Raw genomic sequence first — 21,565 nt, forward strand, 5'->3', positions numbered from 1 at the left:
GAAGTAGGAAAGAAAAGGGACTGTGAGTTTTGCAGAGCAGGTCAGAGACTTGTGGAATGGACGATGCCTGTTGTCACGCAGGTGAGAAGAAAATGAGATGGCTGAAGTTTAAGATGAGGAGAAGAGCTTAGAGGATTTGGGCTCCAGAACAGAAAACAAAGATCATGGAGAATTCATGAGTGTTTTGGACTGAAAGAGAATAATCAAGTGCCACTGTTGTTGCAAAGGGGACAGTGAACTGGCATCTGACACCCAGTATAATTTGTTGTTTGAGGCTTTGTCTTGCCTTGAATGGCAGTAAGTTTGTAGAAATTTAGTGAAGCCCTACTTGTCTTTGGAAGAAGTTGTTAGCTTGCTTTTTCTTTTTTTTCACCTTGTCATCGGAGTCTCTGGATTTCCCAGGAGGGTCCTTTGTGAAATAGGTTAATGAAAAGAGAAACCTCAGACTTGGTTCTCATTCAGTCCTCAACATTGACATCCGTGACCTTACTGAGCCAGAAAGGGTGTAAGTGAAACGCTTCCTGAAGGCTCGTTACCCCTGCCAGATCCACGTGTTATGGAGGGGAGCAGGGAGTTTCCTTCAAGTGATTTTCCAACACGTGGAGTTTGGATGACACTTAGCGTTACCTCATTTCTCCTCCACTCCCTCCCTATCTCCGAACAGGCAGATCGATGTCCTGTGTATCAGTACCAGTTATTGACTCCCACAGCAGAAGCTGAGGAAGAGAAAGATGTTACTGTCATTTCCTGGTCCTCTCATGTTCTCCAGCTCACAGACATTGGAAACTTTCCCAGACCTTACAGGTGCCTCCGAAAACAGGCAAAATGGAGACTCCTGGCACTGTTGGGGCTTTAAATGAAAACTTTAATGAAAAAGGCCAGTTGACTTGAAAATGCCCAAATGCTTCCAGTCTTTAAAACAGCTCCAGAGCTCCATAACATTCCTGGCTAGATAGGAACACCCTCTGGCTGCCCTTGATCCCCTGCTGGGGAAATCAGACCAGTCGCACTGAGGGGGATAGAGGTCGAACTTTGTTCCATGGGGTCTTCTTGCTGTTGGAATGAGTTGAGAAACATATCTTTACGTGGCACTTCCCTTGCGGCCAAGTATTCCTTTTTTTCCAGTTCTTGGAAGGGTGCCAAAGGCTTGTCCAAGTGATTGCTAGTTTAGTGCTGGTAGGCACTTAAATCTCTGGTCACTCGATAAAGAACAAGAGGCCTGGGTGTTGTTAAAGCTGTTGATACCATAGCCATGGTAGGTAATCCATATTGGATATCCATAAGGACCACGTGGAAATATTTAAAGAGAGAGAAATATATATATAAATATATAATTATATACATTTTATCGTACAGATTTTTCGTAAAAAAAAATAATTTTTTTTCCAAGTTTGATACTGTAAATCTTTATTAAAAGAACTTGCCAGTCCAGGGCTCCCTGGGTGGTGACCTGGAGGGGAATGAAATGTCCTGGCTAAACTTCCACAGAGGGATCAGAATTGCAAGGTAACGTGGAGGGAGGAATGACCCGAAAGCTGTTGAGCACGTTGGAGACCCAGCTCCTCCACCCTCCGCCCTGGAGGGCCCTCCAGCTTGGGGTTGTCGCATTGCATTCCTCTGGGGTTTGGTTTGTTTCTGTTGTTTTTTTGTTTTGTTTTGTTTTTTTTTTCCTCTCCGTCCTGCACTTGCAAGCCTGACACCGAGGGCGAGCACCGTGTGGGGAGCTGGCTGCTGCCTGCGGAGTCGCCCCGGCGGCTCCGGCAGCGTTCCCCTGCAGCCGTACCTCTCGCTTGTCTCTTTGCTGCAGTAGTTTGGATGCCGGGGCTCCCTTCTCTGCCCCTCTTAATTTGTCCCCCCTGCCCCACTGAGGAGCGAGGGCTCTGGATTTGAGTGCTGGGATCCTCTCCCCTGGGCCTGGCCTTTCTTTGGTTGCTCCCCATCCACAGCGTGACGTGGGAACCGCGGGCTGGGCGGGAGGCAGGAGAAGACGCAAGTGTTGGGCAGGGACGGGGAGGGACATCTCTGTTCTTGTAGATGTGTTTGCTGTGCTCTCAATTGGGAGTGGGGAACCTTTCCCTCCAGGGCAGCTCCAGATCCCTTTGAAGCAAGTCAGCGTCTCTGTTCTTGCCCAACTCTACCGTCTGACGGAGGAGACCGCAAAGCGCAAGCTTAGAGACCTGGTGACACCACAGCTCCGGGGACAGCCAGGGAGGGGACGAGGTGCTGGCGGGTGAGCCGGTGCGGAGGCGAGCTGTGGCAGGGCTGGGCGTCATGCCATGGGAGTCTGGAGCGGTCAGGCCACTGGACGGCTCAGACCCGGGGAGGAGGAGAAGGTGGCATTTTTTTCTCTCTCGAATCATTTAAACTTCATTGTCATGATTGTTTTTATTTAAAAAAAAAAAAGAAACAAAACAAAAATGAAAAACTTTTGTAATGTGGATTTGTTTTCCTTCGTCTGTATTTCAGTCTGCTGGGGTGTTTCCGTAGATGGTGGATACTTGCTTTCATTTTTTTAATGATAGAAGTCTTCTGTTTTAAGTTGTTTTTTATCACCAGCTCATTCTATCCTCTGTGGTTACTCAGTAATTTCATTTCAATATTTATTTTTGTGCTGCTTTTTTATTATAAAATAAATTATTGATATACCAAGCAATGTGGATTCCTGTTTGTAAGGCGAATAGCCCTGTGTATGTGTCCATTACTTTCTCTTGACAGCCACAACGTAATTTATTGCTGTAAATTTAGCTGCAGTGACTGGTTTTTTTGTACCTTTCCAATAAAGCATTTTCTGGTTTCAGACTTGCCCTGGTCTATGGTCAGCATTTTGGAGCTTGAATTGATCTTCAGTGGAGTGTTTTCCTCAGTTTTTTGCCTGCCCGTCCCTGGTGCAGCATACAGCTGGCTGCGGCGCTGCCGGTGAGCGATGTGTTTTTAGGAGGCAGGTTGGGCGAAGGAGAGTGTGATGGCTGCTTGGGCTTTTGCAGGTGTCTGACCCAGCCTGGCATAGCCAGCTCGCCCATCTCCCAGCCTTGCTGTGGTGCTTCCTTCGTGTATTCGGAACGTGCTCAGGGGATAACTCTTGTCCAAGCTGCCTGTCTGGCAGATCCCACGCTCAGACCACGTATATCTGTTCTAACCCAGGCTGTGCCTTTGTGTATAATCAGTGGGTGTTTATGGTAGCACAAGCGGGGACCGATAGCTCAGCCGGCACCTGCCTGCAGGTGTGATGCTGAGAGCTGGCTGTGCAAGGCCACTCCTGGCTTGGAGACCCTGTGCTGTGAGACAGGTCGCAGTGCTGGAGAAAGATGCTTCACTCTCCTCCTTCGGGTTGTGAAATATCCCCTCACCACTTTCCTATGCGACTGCTTGTGAATAAACTGCTTTAACCCCTTACATTAATATTTCATCTTTCTGTTTTTCCCTGTTTGGGCTTTAAAGAGGTGGTACCTTGTCCCAGTGATTTCCTAGGGTCTGTGTTAGCTTTAATCCCCTATTCCAGGTGGTTGATTTTCTTTAGGGGACAGCTGAAGGAGGAAAGTGCTTGGCCTGTGCTGGGTTGAGGCAATAGGTTGGAGGCAGATGGGTGCATTGGCCAAAGTTGGAATTAGAGGTAGGGCAAAGTGGAGAGAAGCAGGGCTGAAAAGGCTTTGTGTGTCAGCAGGTAATGGATGGTCATTAGGCGCCAGAGGTGGGGCCAGGCAGGCTTGGCTGAGCAGGGACGTGGGTGAAGCCCGGGGGGTGATTGCAGTTGCCACGCTTAGCAAGAAAATCATCAGCTGCTTCAGCTCCTGCCTGGAGAGATGGCAGCGAGGAGCCGGTGACGGAGAGAAGAGAGGGAGGTGGGCTGGTTGTGTCTATTGGAGGGATGGAGGAGCATTCGTTCAGGAGGAAAAGGGCATCAGGAATGGGCAAGTGAAGGTTCAGCAGAGAAAGGAAACTCAACCTTCACCATGCTTGCTGGTAGGTGCTAGCACCCAATAAAAGAAGTCCTTGTCTCCGACTGGGTGCTGTGAGGCAAGCAGCCGTGCGTGAGGGCGCTGGCTCTGCTGCAGTGCTGGCGGCCACCTTCCTTCCCTTCCACTTGTAGGACACGTGGTTGGCCCCAGCTCGCGTGGGTGCGATGGCAGGGTGTGCCCCGCGAGGATGCATCCCTGACCCGAGCCCAAAAAGCACCAGGAGAACCGATAGCCGCAGCCCAGCCTTGTCCTTGGGGAAAGCTCGAGGACAAGCGACAACTGGAAAACAAATCTGCCGACCACCGGAGCCTGCTGCTGGCAGCGAGAAAAGCCTGTTCCTCCCAAGCTGCCTGCTGGCATGGCTCCAGGCACAGCCGGGCTCCTGTGTAGGTCACCCGTGTGCTCGCCGCCAGCTTTCCCCGTGTCCTTGTTGAAGAGGTGGAGGAGACGCGTTAGCAGGGGAGCACAGGACCGTGTCTGCTGGGGAACGTGTTCAGCCTACACCATCATCGGTATTTCTGTTCCCTGTGGGTGCGTTTTGACGGCATAATGGTTTGAGGGCCATGACAGTACCCAGCCTGAGCCGTGAGCTCTTGCCTCTCCCCTCTCCAAGAAAAAGGACGACCAGGAGGCCAAGCTCGCGCCTGCTGGAGAGAGGAGCATTGCCTGCTGTTGCACGGCGCGGCAGCCAGCTGGTGTCCAGCCCAGCGCGGCTCCTTCAGGCTGGTATCACACTGCTGACTTGGATGAGTCACAGCTGATTTTTTTCCCCCTCCTTGTTTTGCTTGCAAGAAAGACCTGTTTTACATATAATACAGTAATCAGGGCTTGACATAAATAGGCAAATGTTATTGTCTGCAGTGGGACTTGCACCTGCTGGCAAGAGCAATGAATGCAGCCCATTATGCACCGGAGCTGATCATTTGTGCAATGAAGTACAACTACGTTTCTTGCTGTGTTCTAGTGCAAGTCTTTATCTCAGCGGCTGTGAGCATGCCGACAGATGCACCATCGTCACCTTTGCAGTCTGTCCTCACCCCGGGAGCCAGAGCAGCCTCTGTTTCTGCAGCTGTGGCCGGCCCTCTCCCAGACGGGTGGAGGGGACCAAGATGTTCAGCTGAGGGATGTCCCAGCTTTGGTGCTGGCTGCGTTACAAAGCCAAGCAGCCTCATCCCTGAGCATCAAGGCTGCACTTTACGGGCAAGAGGGTCCTGCTCCCAGGATGTGCAGGACCCTGAATGGATGCCTGGATGCACAGAGCATATGGCTCTTGTTTATGGACCTCGTTGCAGGAAAAGTGGCAGCAGTCTCACCAGCTGAGGAGGTATGAGCAGCGGTGCTTTGGAGGGATTTGGAAGACTGGTTTAGCTGTAGGCTGCTTGTGTGGAGTCCAGGCTTCCAGCACGATAAGATTTCTCCAATAATAATAAATAGGGGTTGTCTTGTTGCTGCTGGAGTCTGGGCTTAGCTTGGCTAAAGCGGATCCAGCAGCTCTGAACTGCTGCATCCCACAGCTTAGGCGAGGGTTGGAAGAGGTGCAGTGCAAGGAGAGGAAGCAGGGGACACACATGCTCTTTGTGGAGTGAAAAAGATGAGCACAAATCCCGTGGGAATGCCAAAATGTGAAGGATGCTGCGTGTGCAGGTATTTCTGCTGGGCCAGCATCAAGGGGCAGGGAGGACGTTGAGCTTAAGAGCATCAGCATTAGAGCAGGAACAGGCAGATCGTGGGCTTTGCTTGCTGAGCTAAGTGAAAACACTCGCTCGCTCCGTGGTAGAAATTGCTGTTTATTAGAAAAAAATTCATAAATAAAATAATTTCATGCTGTGATTTACATTTTGCAGCTTAAGAGCAGGGAAAAAAACCCACTAGGAGTTGCGTGTAAAACAGCTCTAAGCCTTACCCATCGGTTTGTTTGCCACACAACTGCAAATCTGAGGCTGTAGGCTTGCCCTCGTCCTTTCACTACCCAGCTCCCACCCCCAAACAACAGCCTGGCCAGTGCCTAAGTAAGTTCCCAGGGATCATCTGATTAACAGGGAAATAGAAATTGAATTAAAAATTGGGAAAAAAAAAACCCCAGAGAGGAAGTTTAACAGAAGGATGTGTGCTCTTCATCACTGATACAGGGAAAATCCCTCCACGTAGTATCTTCCCCTGCCAGTGGTCCTGCCCTGAGCGGTGGCAACCCCTGGCACCTCTCCATGCCCACCACCATCATCCGGCTGGGCTCAGCTCCTGCCTGCCTTCCCACAGGTTGGGCAAAGCCCAGGGACGGTAAATAGTGAGGGGTTAGGAAGAACAGACAGTTCGCAATAAGCGCATTCCTACCACCACCAGTCACAGTCTGGTTCCTAATAAAGGCTCTGATAAGGAAGCTGGAATCCCTTTTAACTTCTGATCCGTTCAGAGATAAGTTGGTTTAGACATAAACAAGTGCTTCTGTCACCGGCAGCTCTCAGAAATGCAGCTGTGAGTCCGAGCTAGCCCCCGAGTGGGACCTCACTGCCGCTCCCAGGGGAGTTACTCAGACAGCTGCATCCCCATCTGGAGGGAGAAGAGGATGACTTACTCTTCCTAGTAAAGGTCTTCTGCACAACTCCGTAGGCTTTTCTGGGAGAAGGAGAGGGGAGAAGAGGTAAAAATAAGGAATGACGTCTTTCAACCGTTACCGGGTTTTGAGGTGAAGTGAAGTCACCTTCCTGGGCTGGTTTTCTCCACGGGGCCCTTCGAGATCATTTTTTACTCAAATTGGGAGAAACTAGAGCAGAACTGTGCTGAGAAAAGCATTTCTCTTAGGCCTCAGCACTGCTTGAAGGTAAGAGGAGGGCGAGGGCAGCTGGTCTGTCCTGCAGCCTGGCTCCCCTCTCTTCATGGCATCCCTCAGTGTGGGCATGGGCACGGGGCTGGCATCGAGACACCAGCAGTGGGGCAGCAAAGCCCAGACAGCAACGCAGGGCTCCTTAGTCGCAGGAGAAAAGTCAGCCCACTCCCTCACACCAGTAGAGATGGGACAGCAGAAGCTGGCACTTTTTGATTTAACCTTTCCCTGGGTTATTGTATCTTCCCTTTGAGAGACTGGCTTTCTGGGTAGAGTTCCTGGCTTCTCGGTACTCTGATTAGACCAGGTGGTCTCAGCCTTGAGACAGCTCCCATTTGCATGGGTTTAAACCTCTCCAGTGTCACTGTCCCCTCTGACGTCTCCTACAGCTCCTCGTCCGACAGGATCAGCACTCTCTTCTCAATGTTTTTGCTCTTTCTGCCACTCGGTCCCTCCACCTTGGAGGCCATGTGCCCGTTCTCCCCTGGTACTTTGCGCTCTGCTTCCTGCATCGACTGCTGGGTGTACTGCTGGTATGCGGGTGAGAAGTTGTGGATCGCATCCTGCACGATGTCCTGGGGGCTTATGGTCTCCTTCAGCCCACTGGAGATGCTCTGCATCGGGGCAAGGTTTGCTGAAAAACAGGGAGAGCGGGAGGGCGATGGGACATCAGACAGTCAATGTTCCCAAGTGCTCCAATACTGGAGTGACACTTTTCCTTAGAAATTCAAAAGCAGGGCCTCATTGTGGGCCACGTCAGCTTGCGGTGGCAAGCGTCAAGGAGAAGAAAGGCAACCCCAGCTGCATGTTTGTAAGAGGATGGAACCTCTCCAGCAGCATGTGCTGTAATACCATAATCCCCTAATTCTGCCCATCCACACCAAGGTCTCTTTTCCTATCCACTCGCTGCGGCTCATGGGTATCATGAGAGAAGAGGGAGAAGGAACTCATGGAGCACAAGAGAAGGAAACAACTCCTCTGGTGGCTTTTAGCATCCCATTGGTAATGCTATAAGGGGGGGGTGTCTCCTCTTTCCTTATTCACCAATGAAGGAAGGAAGAAGAGAGGAAGAGTTACCTGTTGAGTTTTCTTTCTTTTCTCTGTACACCTGGCAGGTGAATGCATAGCGCAGGGCAATGGAAGCAAAGAGCATCTCAATGCAGATGATGAAGTTCTGGTAGCCAGCAGCCACCGTCCCAGCTCCCACCTCCTTCCCATCGATGATCTGAACTTCAGGGATCACCCCACATTTCTCCAGGATTGCAAGCAGTGTCCCTGTGCAGGGGGACGAAGAGGGATCAGCTCTGGTCCTGCATCCCTGGGTCAGGTGGGGCTATGGGAGGAGAAGCACTGGGTGTCTGTGGTGAGACCCACCTTGCCAGAAGGAGAGGAAGATGACTGCCTTGATGGTGATGAACTTGAGGACTGGCTCAAATGGGCGCAGCAGGTCCATGGTGGCGAAGTAGAAGAGGAAGAGGGCATAAAGTGCCAGGCTGACGGAGAAGTTGTAGATGATGGTGATGTAGAGGTAGCCGCTTTGGACACTGTGGGGAGAGAGAGAGCAAGCTGCTGCCCTGGCCTGCGAGAAGCAAAGCGAGTGCAACCAGAGGCAAAGGAGGAAGAAATGGAGGGGGAGAAGTGCATGGCTTTGCCATGGGGAAAGCACAGCCCAGGAGGGGAGGGAGAGGCAGGGAGAAAGGGGGGAGCAGGGGGCCACTCTCAGCTTTTCCTCTGTTGGTGGGACATCTTAAATTATGGCTCACAGGAGTTTCGTCCCTTTCTTATTTGGGGGCAGTGAGTCCCTGTTCCCCGGTGCTTTGGCCTCCCTGTGCTCTCACTACCCTTGGAGCAGCTCCCTGGGGGGGGCTGACAGGACTCCCCATCCCTTGTGATGGAGCAGGGACCTGTCCTGTCCCCTTCACCCTCCCCAGCCCGACCCAGCATCCTCACTTGAAGTCCCCGTCGTGGTACTTCCCGAACGCCTGCAGGATGATGGTGATGATCGCCATGAGGGGTTTCACGATGCAGAACTGCAGCGTGGCCTGCACAGGGGAGAGACACGGTGCACCCCAAGCAGCAGGGACATCCCACCACCCTCCCTGCAGCTCCTGCCACCCCCGGCTCCTCCATGTGAGCCAACCCCTCTGCTCTGGGGACAGAGGCACAGAGGAGAAAGCAGTTCATCACAGGAGTGACCAATGCTGCAGGGTGAAATATGAACCAGCTCAAGCTCGGCAGATGGGAGGGAGCAGGGCTCCCAAAAGGCAGCTCCTGAAAGGCAGCATAGCCACTCCGAGGAGGGGGACCGGGTGGCTGGGGACAGACCGGTGCCAGGATTTGGCCTGCAGCGCAGCCCTGGAGAGTTAGAGAGCCGTCCAGGCTAACCTGGGACTGGACAGAGATGGCAATCTCAGCTCTGCAGTGGGAGGAGACCCTGACTCAGCAGTGAGTCAGAGGCAAGGAGAGCGAGCGAGGCGCCCTGCTGCTGGCCAGGTGCTGGCAAGCTGGGTGAGCTGCCTCCCTTGGAGAAAAAAAAAAAAACAAAAGAGCATCTCGGGAGAGCAGTGAAGCAGAGCCCTCTTGGCAGGGCAGCAGGGAAGGGACCTGCCGCCTGGAGAGCCCTTGTCAGAGGGGAGCGGAGCTGATGCGCCCCATTAGGTACCCACCTGCTTGCAGAAGCGCAGGAACCCGATAGAGTAGGACATACCCTGAAGGCAGCAGGTCCCATAAAAGCAGCTGGACCTAGAAGCAGAAGCCAAGGAAATGCTGTTGGGGCTGCTGGATGGGGAAAGCGGGGGGAGGACCAAGGAACTTGTGGGATGCTGGGTCTTACGCAATGGGCTTCCCTCGGATCTCTGTCATGATGGTGCTTTCCCCTCCGAGGTACTCAAAGCACAGGCTCAGGAAGCTGTAAATCACGAAAGCTGGCAAGGCAAGGGCAGACACAATCAGCAGGGCTTATGGAGATCCAGGAGGGGGGGTGTTACTACATTTCACATCCCTTCCTGCTCAGGTGTCTTCTCATCCACCCCAGCACAGCATCAGAATTTGGGACACTGGTAGGTGGGAGCGCAGCGAGAGGAGCAGCAGGTCAAATTCATCTGACTTCCAAGCAGAGTCAGATGCACCGCACCACGTGCACAGGGTTCGTTGCAGATGCAGCAGCTCCTCTGTGCACACACAGACCCTGTGTGCACGTGGCAGCAGTCGGACGTCCCAGCAGTGCTCATGGAGCTGGCCTCCATGCACACCCAGACAAACCCAGGCAGGAGTGCAATGGCCAGGGACCATCAGCGTGGAAGGACCTCAGAATTGCTAAGAGGCAGCACAAGTGGCTGGTGGCCAGCAAGGAGCAGGTCCTGAACAGTTTTCTTGAACATCCCCATCACTTATTTTTCATATACTCCAAACCTGAAGTAATACACATACCCACACCCCTCTGTTCACCAGGGGGAGAGCAACAAGATGGAAGAGCAACCTCAACCCTGATGAGCTTCCCTTCCGCCTCAAAACATCCCAACTCCCCTATTTCTTAGGTACATCTACTTTCTGCTTTAGAGAAGCTGCATTTCTACCCCAAAGACAACCAGAAAACATCTTTCCCCAGGAGCATGATGCTGGGGTCCCTCTGAGCCTGCAGGCAGGCAGTGGAAAGGCACCAGCTCGTGTCTACCAGTGGGGCATCCCCTCCCTGCTGCTGGTGGAGAAGGATGGGGAAAAACTGCTGCATGGAGGAAGGGAAAGTGGGAAGTGAAAGAGATGAAGATTTGACACTTTTTGCAATCCAGGACACTCCAGAGACACAGGTCAGCAAGATGAGAGCCCTGCTTTGCCGTTAGCCTCCGTGCCAACGAGAGGCTGCACTCACCTTCATAGCAGTCGCGCACTGAGTCGAAGTAGACGTAGTACTGGTGGCTGCCGAGGAGGAGGAGGCTGAGCCAGGAGTCGAAGGCATAGATGGGCACAATGAAGAGGATGCGGATGATGTAGCGCTGCTCCTTGGGGATGGTGTAATTCCTCAGGTGTGTGTAGATCTGCAAAGTGCCCAGCACATAGAGCTGTGGCTACCACTGCTCAGGAGGGGAACCAGAGGTGCCCCCAGCCCGGGGGCCTGCAGGAGGCTCGTCCCAAGTTGACCCTCCTCCCAGGGATGAAAGCACTGCCAGCTTTCCACCACAGACCCACCACAGTGAGCAGACACATGAGACAGGCTCCATCCTGGTCCCCGGGGCAATCCCCTCTACAAAAACACATGGAAATAGGGTCCCTTCCCTGGCACTGTGCAAGGAGCGTGCCCTCCTCCATGGCAGCCCACGTGCAGCCCCGTCCCAGCACTCAGAGGCACCAGCTTGCCCCAGGGCTGCCTTCAGCAGCACGGATCCATGCAGCACCCAAAAACATGCCCACTGGTAGTACATTTCAAGGCAGCCAGCGGCGCACACCCCAAAGGCACAGACCCCAGGGTGGCAGATGAGAAACTCCACTGGGTGTTGCCTTCAGGCAGTGCCGATGCCCTGCAGCCTCTCCTGGCTCTGGCAGCCACCTGGGGAACGCGTGGGCAAAGTCCACCCTCCCGAGTTGCCAGCACCAGGCTCCCGACAGTGGAGATATCCCCTCCGGGCAGCAACAGGAGGAAATATTTACCCAGAGCTGAGTGATCTGCAATGAACTTGGGGGCAATGAATAGTTTTGCCCTTGCATCAACCCCAGTGCTGAGCCCTGTCTCCGCTCCAGCCCGTACCTGGTGGAAGGTGACAATGAGCGCCAACCACACGAAGATGCCGGAGATGACCTGCGCTGCTGTCGTGGTCAGGAAAAGCTGCTGGCCATCCTCAGAGTCGTTGTGGGCGGCTGTGAGCAGGGCGAGGGCCGAGGATGGGGGAGCTGAGGCGAGCCTGGCCACCGTGCTGGGCCCCGGGGTGCCGGGTGCCACAGGAGAGGGCAAGGCACGTGTGGCATTACTCATCTGCAGGGAGGGAGAGGCAAAGGGAGCAGTGCAGGAAGGCAGGACGGAGGTAAGCTGGTGAAGGGGAAAGTCACAGCGGATTTCCTAGCCCACACAGTGTGAACAAACCTCCTGTGAGGTTTATCTCCTCCCCAGGCTTTTTCCAGGGTGTCTCTCACCCAAACCAGTCTATTCACCATGATTGGGTCTGCTTCTCCCAGCAGGAAAATGCAAACACCCTTCAAGAGCGGACCCACTTTTCTTCAAGGAGGTGTGTGCAGTCCCTGTGTCCCCCAAAACACACGCTTCTCCTTCCCAGCCTTGCTACTTCTGGTTTTCTCAGGGGTCACTATCCTGCTTGAAAGGGAAAGACCTGCCTGCGTTTGTGCCCCTGTGCATTCACACTTGTGGCTCAGGACCCTTTTCCATCAGAAACCAGAGACTTAAGGGTTAAACTCCTCCCTCACCCATGATAATAATGAGCCCCTTACCAACAAGCCATCAGGACACTGATGTCCTCCTTGGGAGCCCAGAAAATGCTGGGATCCCTCTGGTCCCCCCTCAAAATTTGGCTCCTTTCCTCACGTGTGGCCTGCTGGCGGCAAACCCTGGGGCTGCCCAAGAAGCCAGAGGTTTGGCATCACCAGGGCATTTGGCCAGCCCCGGCCATTTTGGGATCACGGGGGTCTTGGGGTGCTGGCAATGCCAATCCTGAGAACTGAAGGGCAGCCAGCAGTCCCTCCCGCACCCAAATTAAGCACAAGGGAGCAAGCCTGCCATGCTGCAGGCAGAGCAGGCAGAGCTGCTGCCCTTTGGGGATTCTGAAGCATTCCAGCATCTCCCCGACAGGTCTGTCCTCCTCGAAGCCAGTCGCCCGAAGGCACCAAGCATTCCCACTGCAGAGAGTGGCTGGGGCGTACGGGCACCGTGTACCCTGTGGCTCCACACCAACCTAATAATACGCTCTTATTTATAGGGCAGCGTCATATCTCAAGGCCAACAGATGCATAAACTGCCATGTTGGGCCTCTCTTTCTGCTAATCTATGGAAAGCTGCTTTTTCCCAAGTATAACAATAGCGGTTTAAAAAAAAACAAAACCAACAATCTGCAAGCAGAGCTCTAACTATATAGATGCTTCTCGGTGCATTGTTAATAAACAAAGATTTTAGCTGTTGAGTAACTATCGCCTAGAGGTAAAACTGTAAGCATGAACTGGTGAGAGGCAAGAAAATATCTGCCACAGATAAGAGTGGTGGGAACGACCTCGGTCCAGTTAAACACAGAACCCAAAGTAGGATCTCGCCTGGTGGCTTTCTCTCCTGCCCTCTCCCCGAACCCCAACTTCACAGGAGAGGAAACTCAGCTGGTGTCAGATCAACAGTCCTAAAAATACCTTCCCCCCCCTCCGCCTGGCAGGAGCCGCCTGTAAGCGGAGATGCTCGGGGCGGCGGCGTGCTGGCGAGGGCCCAGGAGCTCACCCCGGCGTACCTGCACCCGCCAGCGGGGAAGCGGAGCCGGAGGTGGCTGGAGGGAGAGCGGGGCTGATAGTGTTACGGAGGCAGCGGGGAGCCGGGTTTTTCCTCCCTGTGATCGTCCTGTGGCCCTGCCCCGGCCAGCAGGAAGCAGGATCCCAGAGAGAGCCGGGGAGGGATCTGGTCTTTGGACAGACAACGCTGGACCTGCCTTGTAAACATTAACAGGAGGCCGGAGATAGCTTGCAGTGCAGGGAGGGAAACGAAAGCCCAGCTGTGCCCTGTTCCCCGCAGCTCCTTGCTCTTTCTGGGGGCTGCCCTGCCACAGGTTGGGGCCATACAGCCAGATTTGATACACTTTCCCTCTGCTAGAGCATCACGATAGGGAAGGAGGCGATCCAGCTCGCTTCCCAGGACATGGCAGAGATGTGCTCATCGCTAGACCCATTTATTCTGTTTTCGGCCCAGTGCCGTGCACAGACGCTTGGCCCAAGACATCCCAACTCGTATTAGCTTTCCCAGCCATCGTGGTACGAGCACGGTGCCACCAGCAGCCGGTCCTGGCAGGCTCCCCTACATTGTCACACTCTGAATGTGGCGGAGCAAGTCATTAAAAACAAAAGCCTCGGTGCCATTTGGAGACAGGGCTCCCAGCTCCAGAGGTAATTAGATCCTGGCTGTGCAAGGTAGCCGGGCAATTCAATGCAGTTAGAGGGCCATTTGCTTCCAAAACAAAGGTGGGGAGGAGATGTGGAGAATAATATTAGCTGCAAAACTCAGCTCCTCGATGGAACTGTGTCAGTGCCACATCCAGTCTGGCTGTTTTGAGACACCCTGCAGGTACCTGCCACACAGTGTCTACCTGTTACACTCACTCCCTGGGATATTAGAGATGCTAAGTGAGCACTGAGCAGAAGATAAACTGAGCAGTGAAACCTGTCTTCAGGCAGGCCACCTGCAAATGGGGCTTTTCACTTTGCCAGGGATTCCCCTCCATCTGCAGCCTCCCAGAGCCAGGACTCCCAGCTCACATCCCTCCCCATGTCCCGAAGCACCCGGGACAAATCCCCACCTCTGAAGCAGCCCCCGTGGGGCTGGGGCAGTCAGAAAGGAAAGGCGAGCTCCCGCAGTCCCCCACCAGCGCCTCCATGGTGCTGGCTGTGTGCCCCGGTAAGGGGGGGAGATCCCTGACCCCCATCCCGGGGAGGGGAGCATCCAGGCTCAGCCCCACCAGCGCAGGAGACATGTCTTTCCTCCTGATCGCTTTCAGATGAAGCCAGGGTACGGGTGTTATTTACCCAACCAGCCTCTCCATACCACCCCTAGGCCACCCAGGAGGAAGGACCTACAGCACACAGGTATAAATTAAGGCAGGGCAGCATCGAGCCCTCCTTAAAGCCCGTCCAGAAGTGGGTGACGCAGGCACAGGGCTCTTGCAGCAGGCTCTGCCCCCCCAGCAGCTCCCATGGGTGCTCAGGACCGATGGCTGGGGCAACCTCTGCTCCTTGGAGAGGTGCCCCCAGTTGCTGCGTATCCCCCCAGGGGCCCCACTCACCCTGCAGGGCTCCTCCGGGAGCGGGTCTGGCTGCCGTGCACCTGCCTCCGCATCCCCTGCGCCCTCCTCCACCTGCACCCGCGGGAGACTCCTCCTCCGGGCACCCTCCCAGCCCTGCCCGCCCGCTGGCAGCTGGCCCTGCCAGCGCCCTGCTCACCCTCGCTGCACCCCGGGCCCCGCGGGAGCTGGAGCAGCAGGTTGGGCTTTGCCTCCTGCGGAAAAGCTACCAAACTTACCTTTCCAGTCCGCCGCGTTCGGCACCCACGCCCGGAAAGCAAACACGGATGGGAAGCCACGGTGCAGCCCCACGCCGCTGCCCGCAGCCTGGCGCACATCCAGCAGCTGTGGGTGAGAGCCCTGCCTGGACGGCGAGGGCAGGTTTTCCCGCAATTGGGAATTAATCCTTACCTGGAGGATGGCGATGACTAGAAGGCAGGTGGCCGGTGGTACCGTCAGACCTGTGAATGCTTTTTGGGGCAGGCCTTCTCCCTGGTTAACTGCAGAGCAGAGAGGAGCAAAGTCGAAGGACCAATTGCTCGTGGTCTAATTTATCGCCCGTGGAAAGGCAGCAAGATAAGTCTGCCCTGGCTCCGAGCATCAAACGGGAGAGATCTCCACATCCTTTCTTTACCTGCCTCCCTGCGCAGACCTGGTGGCACACAGAGCCAGGAAATTAAGGTAGTTAACTCGTGGTTGGCTTTTAGGTAGTAACACTCGTGTCTCTGGGCCATCGCGGTGGTACGCCACCATATCACCACGGTGGAAGATGCGATTTACGTTCAATTTGCTAATTAATGTATGGTTTCCACAAGTTGCTGGAGCTACGGACACCATAAGAGCACCAGGATTTGGGAACTACATTGAATTTTGTGTCTGGAAATAATCCCTACTAGCAAACCAGGATTGACATTAACAAATTCCACATGCCTCTTGCAGCCCTCCTAGACAAAAAAAAAAAAAAAAAAAAAAGGGTGTAAAAGAGGGAAAATTTGGAGTTCTGACAGATGCAAATCTTTGATTCTTGGAAGCACAGTTCGGAAAATTATTTTTAGACAAAATTTCTTGTCAAGGGCAGCTGCAAGCCTGCAGTGTTTGGATGTACTTTTAAAAAAAAGTTTCATTTCTCATAATCCTTTAAATACTGTAAATAACCCTTACTTCAGAGAAAAAGAGTCCTTTCGAAATGCATTTTCTGCTTTTCTACTTTTAGGGGATTTTTTTAGCAACCGAAATGACCCAGCAACTGGATCTACACGGGGTAGGCCCAGGCTCTGTGCTGACACTGCTGATCCCAGCAGGTCTTAACGCAGCACAAGGCTTCCCTGCCCAGAACCCAAGACCTGGCCTCTCTCTGCTCAGTCAAGTTCATAACTGACAAAAGTGTGTAACAGCTCACTTAAAAATTTACTACTTGGTGTTATTTGTAACAAGACAAGGTAAAAACAAATGTGCTTTCCAAGCCAATGGCAAAAGTTTGGCTATTAAGCATTGCACTCACTCACAGAACTTCACCCAACGCTTTTTTTTGCAAGAGCCTCGGAAGAAACACCCCTGGGTAACCCCCCAAACCCTTCTGTCCCTGCGTCTCCCCCGACAGGTGCTTTAGGAGAGGGACAGCTCGCTGCAGGTGGTCCAAGCTATGTATGTGCTGCCTCTCCAATGTGCCGGTACCATGTAATCCATAAGCTGTTATTTTGTCTTTTTCTCACCACTAATTTGGGTTCCTGTCTTCCACCCTGACGTCAGCTTTCATGAAATTTGCAGAGCATAATTATCTGCCTCTCTTTAAAATCAGAGTGAAAGTGGAAAATGGATTCAGACTACATCAGGAAAGGGACTGACATAAGGACAAAAGCAGTCATATAGGACTCATTTCCTTAAAAACAGGCAAGAAAATCTTTCCTATTATGCAATTGCTGTTGATTTGTTACCGAGGCTTGTATTTCAATTGAAGTGATTTTCACAGAGCAAAAAAGAAAACAGGTAAAATTAGATTCGTCAATGTTTCTTTTATTCACTCGGCACTGGGTGTTCCCCCTTTGCGGTACAGCGTAGCTACAGAGCTTGGCATCTACCGCTCCTCAGGACACAAACGCAGAGCCCTGCCGTTTCCCAAATATATATCCCACCCAATGTGATAAAAATAATACTTCTCTTGTACGTTGAGACAATTGTTCTTGTCTCATCACTGACTATATGGACCGCAAACCTGTCACAGTAACAAAACCCACAAATGTTCTACACAGTAGAGAAAAATTCATGAAATTCCTCGGTACGTCCAAAACCAGCACAAAGACATTCCATCATTTTCATTTCTTGTCCTTTTAAATAAGTGGTGATGAGTCATGGACTCAAGATCATTTCCTTGAATCCAGATGGCACAACTTCACCACACTTGGCAACTTCGGATCACTTCCCGTAGAGCTTGTATTCCTTCCATGGTCTTGTCCTTCAAAGCCATGGCGAGAAGAACAGGTTTGTTCCCAGCTTCCTGAGAGACGAATGCCACCAGATTTTTGGCACAGACATGGACGAGGGGCTGAAAAGCAAAGGTATACAGATGTACACTCTTACAGCTGGGAGAGCCCTCCCGCACGAGTTAGGAGAGGAAGAGTCCTGCCGCGACACGGAGCACATCGAGAGCCTGTCGATGCCAGACGCGGACTGAGCGCGCAGTTTGCTGCGTGGTTCCAACATGACTGGGAACAGACGTGTGTTTGGCTGGTCAGCAAAGCCACGGCACAGGGAACTTCAGAAAGCACTTTCTCAACCAGCTTAAAAGGGAAGAGTTTGGGCCCATGAGTGACAGCCACCCAAACTACCCTGAAACAACTTAAGTGGAGCTGCACTTGAATCGAGTTTTGCACTGGTTTGGAAAACTTGGAAAGTCGGTATGCAGAATCTTTCCTTCCGCTAATCCTCCCACCCAAACTACGTCACCAAATATCAAATTATATCAAATGCCACGGATCAAAATGCCTCTATTTCCATCACAGCCAGATTTCTGAAGAAGTCTCCAAATACAATTTTCTTTTAAAAACTTGTTGCTGAAGAGGGTATGTTCTGCTGACAGCTCTGGGAAAAAACCTCTTATTTTTGCAATTTCTAGAGACCCCAAAATGGTGTTATATACATAGTTTTTGCACACCATGTGTAAAAGACGTTGGTTTTGATTTTAACAGAATAATGAAAAACAGAAATAAGTAGTGAGGCTGAAGGAGGGAAGAAAAGGGATATAATCTTCTTAATGAAGTTTCTTTAACAAGAATAGACTAGAATAGAGTAGCATAGACCATTTCAGTTGGAAGGGACCTACAGTGATCATCTAGTCCAACTGCCTGACCAATTCACGGCTGACCAAGTTAAAGCATGTAATTAAGGGCACTGTCCAAACACCTTTTAAACACTGACAGGCTTGGGGCATCGACCACCTCTCTAGGGAGCCTGTTCCAGTGTTTGACCACCCTCTTGGTAAAGAAATGCTTCCTCCTGTCCAGTCTACACCTCTCCTGGTGCAGCTTTGAACCATTCAGCTTGTCTAGGTTTTATTTACACCCACAGTTATGTATTTATCAGAAGGATGAGTTTGCTTGATTTTAGCTACCAGTGTGGTTTGGAAGTGTGCACCATCCCAAACGGGGACGTTAACGGTAACAAGCAGGAAGGCAGTAAACTAGTGAAAGCCTTTTCTTAAAGTTTAGAATGATTAAGTCGGTAAAATAATTTAAAAATACTACGTAACAAAGTAAACAAAGGCACTTCCCATTTCCAAATAAAACATAAAAATAGCTTGGGGGTGGAGGTGGTCAGAATTAGCAGACATCACACCAGGGAAAGCAAAGCATGTCCCATCCAGAGAAGGCAAAATTGCTGAAGAACGGGAACTCCATAAGGGGAAGCTGCAGATAGAATCAGAATTTGTATTGCTAGAGTTTTTCTAGTTAAGGTTAGCAAGTAATATTTGGTAGCTCCAAACCTGATGGAAAGCCTCATAATCTTGTAGCTCTGTAACTTTCTGTTTTAATGCTTGACTAGTTGACGCTTTGAGAAATACATTTTCTTCTACTTTCTCTCCAGCTTTGTGAAATGGTCGATAAAAACTCATTTTGTTGAAGCAAAACAAATTAAACTTTATCAAGGGTAGGTGCTGGCAGGCACACTTGGGAGAGGGCAACTAAAGTCCACTACGGGGCTGGCATAGATGGGGGGGTGTGTGAGAAAAGGGACTTGAAAAGGAAAACAAACTCACTGGAACAGAAACACGAAAAAGGTTATCAAAGCCTGCATGTTTGATCTTGCAACCCTTAAATCAACAGGAGCTTTATCAAACCTTCCATAAACACGGCGAAGCAATCCGTATCCTGTAGGACACAAAATAACAGATCCCCAACCCACTCATGGTCAGTTAAACTTTTGTTATGTCAAAGAGCAGATGAGCACGCATACTTTTTTGATGAACCCCTCTTCCCTCCGACGAGATTTTTAAATTAATCTTACCACTGTGCAAACACTACGTAACTGCTGTGATTCATCAACTCCCTGGCAACTTGCACAGCCCCACCTACCACATTTCCCCCTTATCCTTGCTGCCTGTGCGCTGTATATCCGCTCTCACCTCATCCTTGCCCAGCAGCACCTTTGTGGTGAGCGAGGGCCTGCCCACGTTGTCACCGACGGTGTTGGGGTCCACGTAGACGATTGTCCCCATCTTGCCGTACTGTGTGACTACCACCAGGACGGAGTTGGAGAACGCCGTGCACACCACCTCCGTCGGGACCCCGTGCACCACCTCCTCTCGCTGCTTGGACGTCACGATGGGACTCGCTTCCATCGCTGCGGAAAAAGAACAATAAAACAACAATAACAATAAAATAACATTAGATTAAAACCACGGACCACGGGCTATAAAAAGCCTGAATCCCTCCCTTCATTTGAAATACCCACGTTAAGTTGATTTCAGAGCAGAAAAGCCTCCGGAGGCGTGTGTCTGCACAGAACAACAGCCAGCACCCCACATCCCGGAGGGGAACCTCAACCGCCCCGCAGCAACGGCCGGCGCTGCCCCCGCACGGAGGAGCCGCCATTGACAGGGCTTCCTGCTAACGACGGGTTAACAGTGACCGCACCTACGGAGCCGGCCGCCCCCGAGCCCGGCCCGCCGGCCCGGGCCCTCCCTCACAGCCTCCCGGTGGCTGGCACCGAGGGGGCGGCCCCCGAGCCCCGCTTTCCACCCCGCGCCCCGCAGGCCCCGGCGCTTCCTGAGGGAGACGACCGCCCCCCCCCCCCCCCCCCCCGCCAGGCCGAGGCCGAGGCCGAGGCCGAGGAGAGGCCCCCGCCGCCCCTACCCGCGCCGGGCCCCGCCGCGCCGCCGCTCTCCGCCCAGGCCCGCCCCGCCGCGGCGGAAGCGGCGCCTCTCCCCTCCCTCGCCGGCCGGCGGCGCCGGGAGATGGCGCAGGCGGCCGCCGCCGTCCCTTCCCCTCAGCGCCGCGCCGCCATTACTCGCGCCCGGGGAGGCGCCATCTCCAGCCCCCCCCGCTCTCCTCAGGGACGTCGCCCGTCGCCGGCCCCGGGGCTGGGCCCCTTCCCGCGGCCCGGCCCCTCGGCCGGTTTCTGCCCGTTTTACACTGGCTCTCATGGTGGCGGGGTGGGGGGGCATGTCACACGGCAGGAACCCCACCCGTGGCCGTGCGGAGTGGCGTGTGCCCCTCCTTAGGCCCGTGGGGGGCCACGGTGAGCCTGGGGGCTGCTAATTTTGGTGTCGTCCCCCCCCATCCGTTTCCACATGGGATGCGCCCGCTCCCACCCCCTGTGTGGTGTTAGGGCACACTTTGAGCCCCCGAGCGTGCTTTCCCATCAAAAGAAGGCTGGTGTTGGGCCATTGGAGCGGCCTTGCCCTCGGCCTTGCCCTCCCCGTCACAGGCCGGCCGCCCAGCCTCGCTGCGAGCAGCGGCGTGTGCCTCGTCAAAGCGTGGGGCTTGAGGGAGCGATGGCAGCTGCCCCATGGTGCTGTAATGGGAGATGAGGACATCTGTGTGAAGAGTGCAAAAAGAAACAATGTCCCATGAGCAATACATGCAAACGTTAGTTTCTGTTAATTGCATGCAGTTAATTCAGTGCTAATTTTTTTATTTGAAATACTAGTACTCATGAATAATAATTTTGTATACTAATTTATACGAAGCTCTGAAAATTGAGATTTCTTAGAGGTTTGCACCCTTCCAGACTTCTGCAATTGCTGCTTCTAAAATATGCTCCAGACCTTCCCTTCTATGCGTTAGCTCTCCTTTACCGTCATTCCCACCAGACACAAAATGTCCCAGCTGTGGCTGCAGCAATAGCTACCTCAGCTGTGGGTTATCTCTTCAGGTAGCATCTCTTAAGGACCTCATGATTTTCTTTTGTTTGTTTTACATTAGAAGTTTTAACAAAACTTGACTATGGTTATAGCAAGAGCATGTAAACTTTGTGCCGGGTATCCTTTAAGGCACCGTTAGAGAGCAGCAGAGGTCCACGGAAAAGCTTTTAATTCAGCAGGTTATTCTTGTGGTTAATTCAGACGGAGAGGCTTGATACCTTTTCGGCACTCCTTGCAATCTGGCAAATAGTTTGTTTCCAGCACTGCGAAAAACCAACATTCCTCTTTCTTGCTTACCACAATCACTCGAGGCTTTGCCTGTTTGACGGAGATAATAGCAGCTCTTGTCAGTAAAGCCTCCTGACTCATAAAGAAGTTTATTCTTGCTCTGCCTTCTCCAGAGAATAGTTTTACTTCAGGAAACACAAAGGACCGGATTCTTCCTGCCGTCCTTGCCAGC

At 52.7% G+C, this 21,565-nt stretch overlaps 2 protein-coding genes across 4 annotated transcripts; both read right to left on the minus strand.

Moving 5' to 3' along the window:
• Positions 1-7,122: 7,122 nt before the first annotated feature.
• TMEM184A (transmembrane protein 184A) lies at positions 7,123-14,325 on the minus strand. Its single transcript, XM_082313824.1, has 8 exons — positions 11,519-14,325; positions 10,646-10,811; positions 9,611-9,701; positions 9,444-9,519; positions 8,728-8,819; positions 8,152-8,321; positions 7,855-8,052; positions 7,123-7,411 (listed from the first exon to the last, which is right to left on the minus strand). The coding sequence occupies exons 1-8, from the start codon at positions 11,741-11,743 to the stop codon at positions 7,161-7,163; spliced, it is 1,269 nt and encodes a 422-aa protein (XP_082169950.1). The 5' UTR covers positions 11,744-14,325; the 3' UTR covers positions 7,123-7,160.
• A 2,428-nt stretch (positions 14,326-16,753) lies between these two features.
• Positions 16,754-20,208, minus strand: PSMG3 (proteasome assembly chaperone 3). Of its 3 annotated transcripts, none has more exons than XM_082313231.1 (3): positions 20,096-20,208; positions 19,366-19,583; positions 16,754-17,289 (listed from the first exon to the last, which is right to left on the minus strand). In XM_082313231.1, the coding sequence occupies exons 2-3, from the start codon at positions 19,579-19,581 to the stop codon at positions 17,137-17,139; spliced, it is 369 nt and encodes a 122-aa protein (XP_082169357.1). In that variant the 5' UTR covers positions 19,582-19,583; positions 20,096-20,208; the 3' UTR covers positions 16,754-17,136. The 3 variants fall into 3 exon arrangements, with proteins under 3 accessions (XP_082169357.1, XP_082169356.1, XP_082169355.1); XM_082313230.1 differs by lacking the exon at positions 20,096-20,208 and adding an exon at positions 19,695-20,001; XM_082313229.1 differs by lacking the exon at positions 16,754-17,289 and adding an exon at positions 17,296-17,524.
• Between the last annotated feature and the right edge of the window lie 1,357 nt (positions 20,209-21,565).

Source organism: Platalea leucorodia, assembly GCF_965183815.1.
Source record: "Platalea leucorodia genome assembly, chromosome: 5".
Lineage (NCBI taxonomy): Eukaryota > Metazoa > Chordata > Aves > Pelecaniformes > Threskiornithidae > Platalea > Platalea leucorodia.

What these genes read in the sequence shown, in the direction of transcription:
- PSMG3 (XM_082313229.1), bottom strand. Translation starts at nt 19,581, where the DNA reads ATGGAAGCGAGTCCCATCGTGACGTCCAAGCAGCGAGAGGAGGTGGTG. An exon ending in TGCTGCTGGGCAAGGATGAG is followed by an intron (nt 17,525 to 19,365) that starts GTGAGAGCGGAT and finishes TTCCCTTTTAAG; the next exon opens with CTGGTTGAGAAAGTGCTTTC.
- TMEM184A (XM_082313824.1), bottom strand. Translation starts at nt 11,743, where the DNA reads ATGAGTAATGCCACACGTGCCTTGCCCTCTCCTGTGGCACCCGGCACC. An exon ending in TCCTGCGCTTCTGCAAGCAG is followed by an intron (nt 8,820 to 9,443) that starts GTGGGTACCTAA and finishes TCCCCTGTGCAG; the next exon opens with GCCACGCTGCAGTTCTGCAT. An exon ending in CTTCCTCTCCTTCTGGCAAG is followed by an intron (nt 8,053 to 8,151) that starts GTGGGTCTCACC and finishes CCCCCTGCACAG; the next exon opens with GGACACTGCTTGCAATCCTG.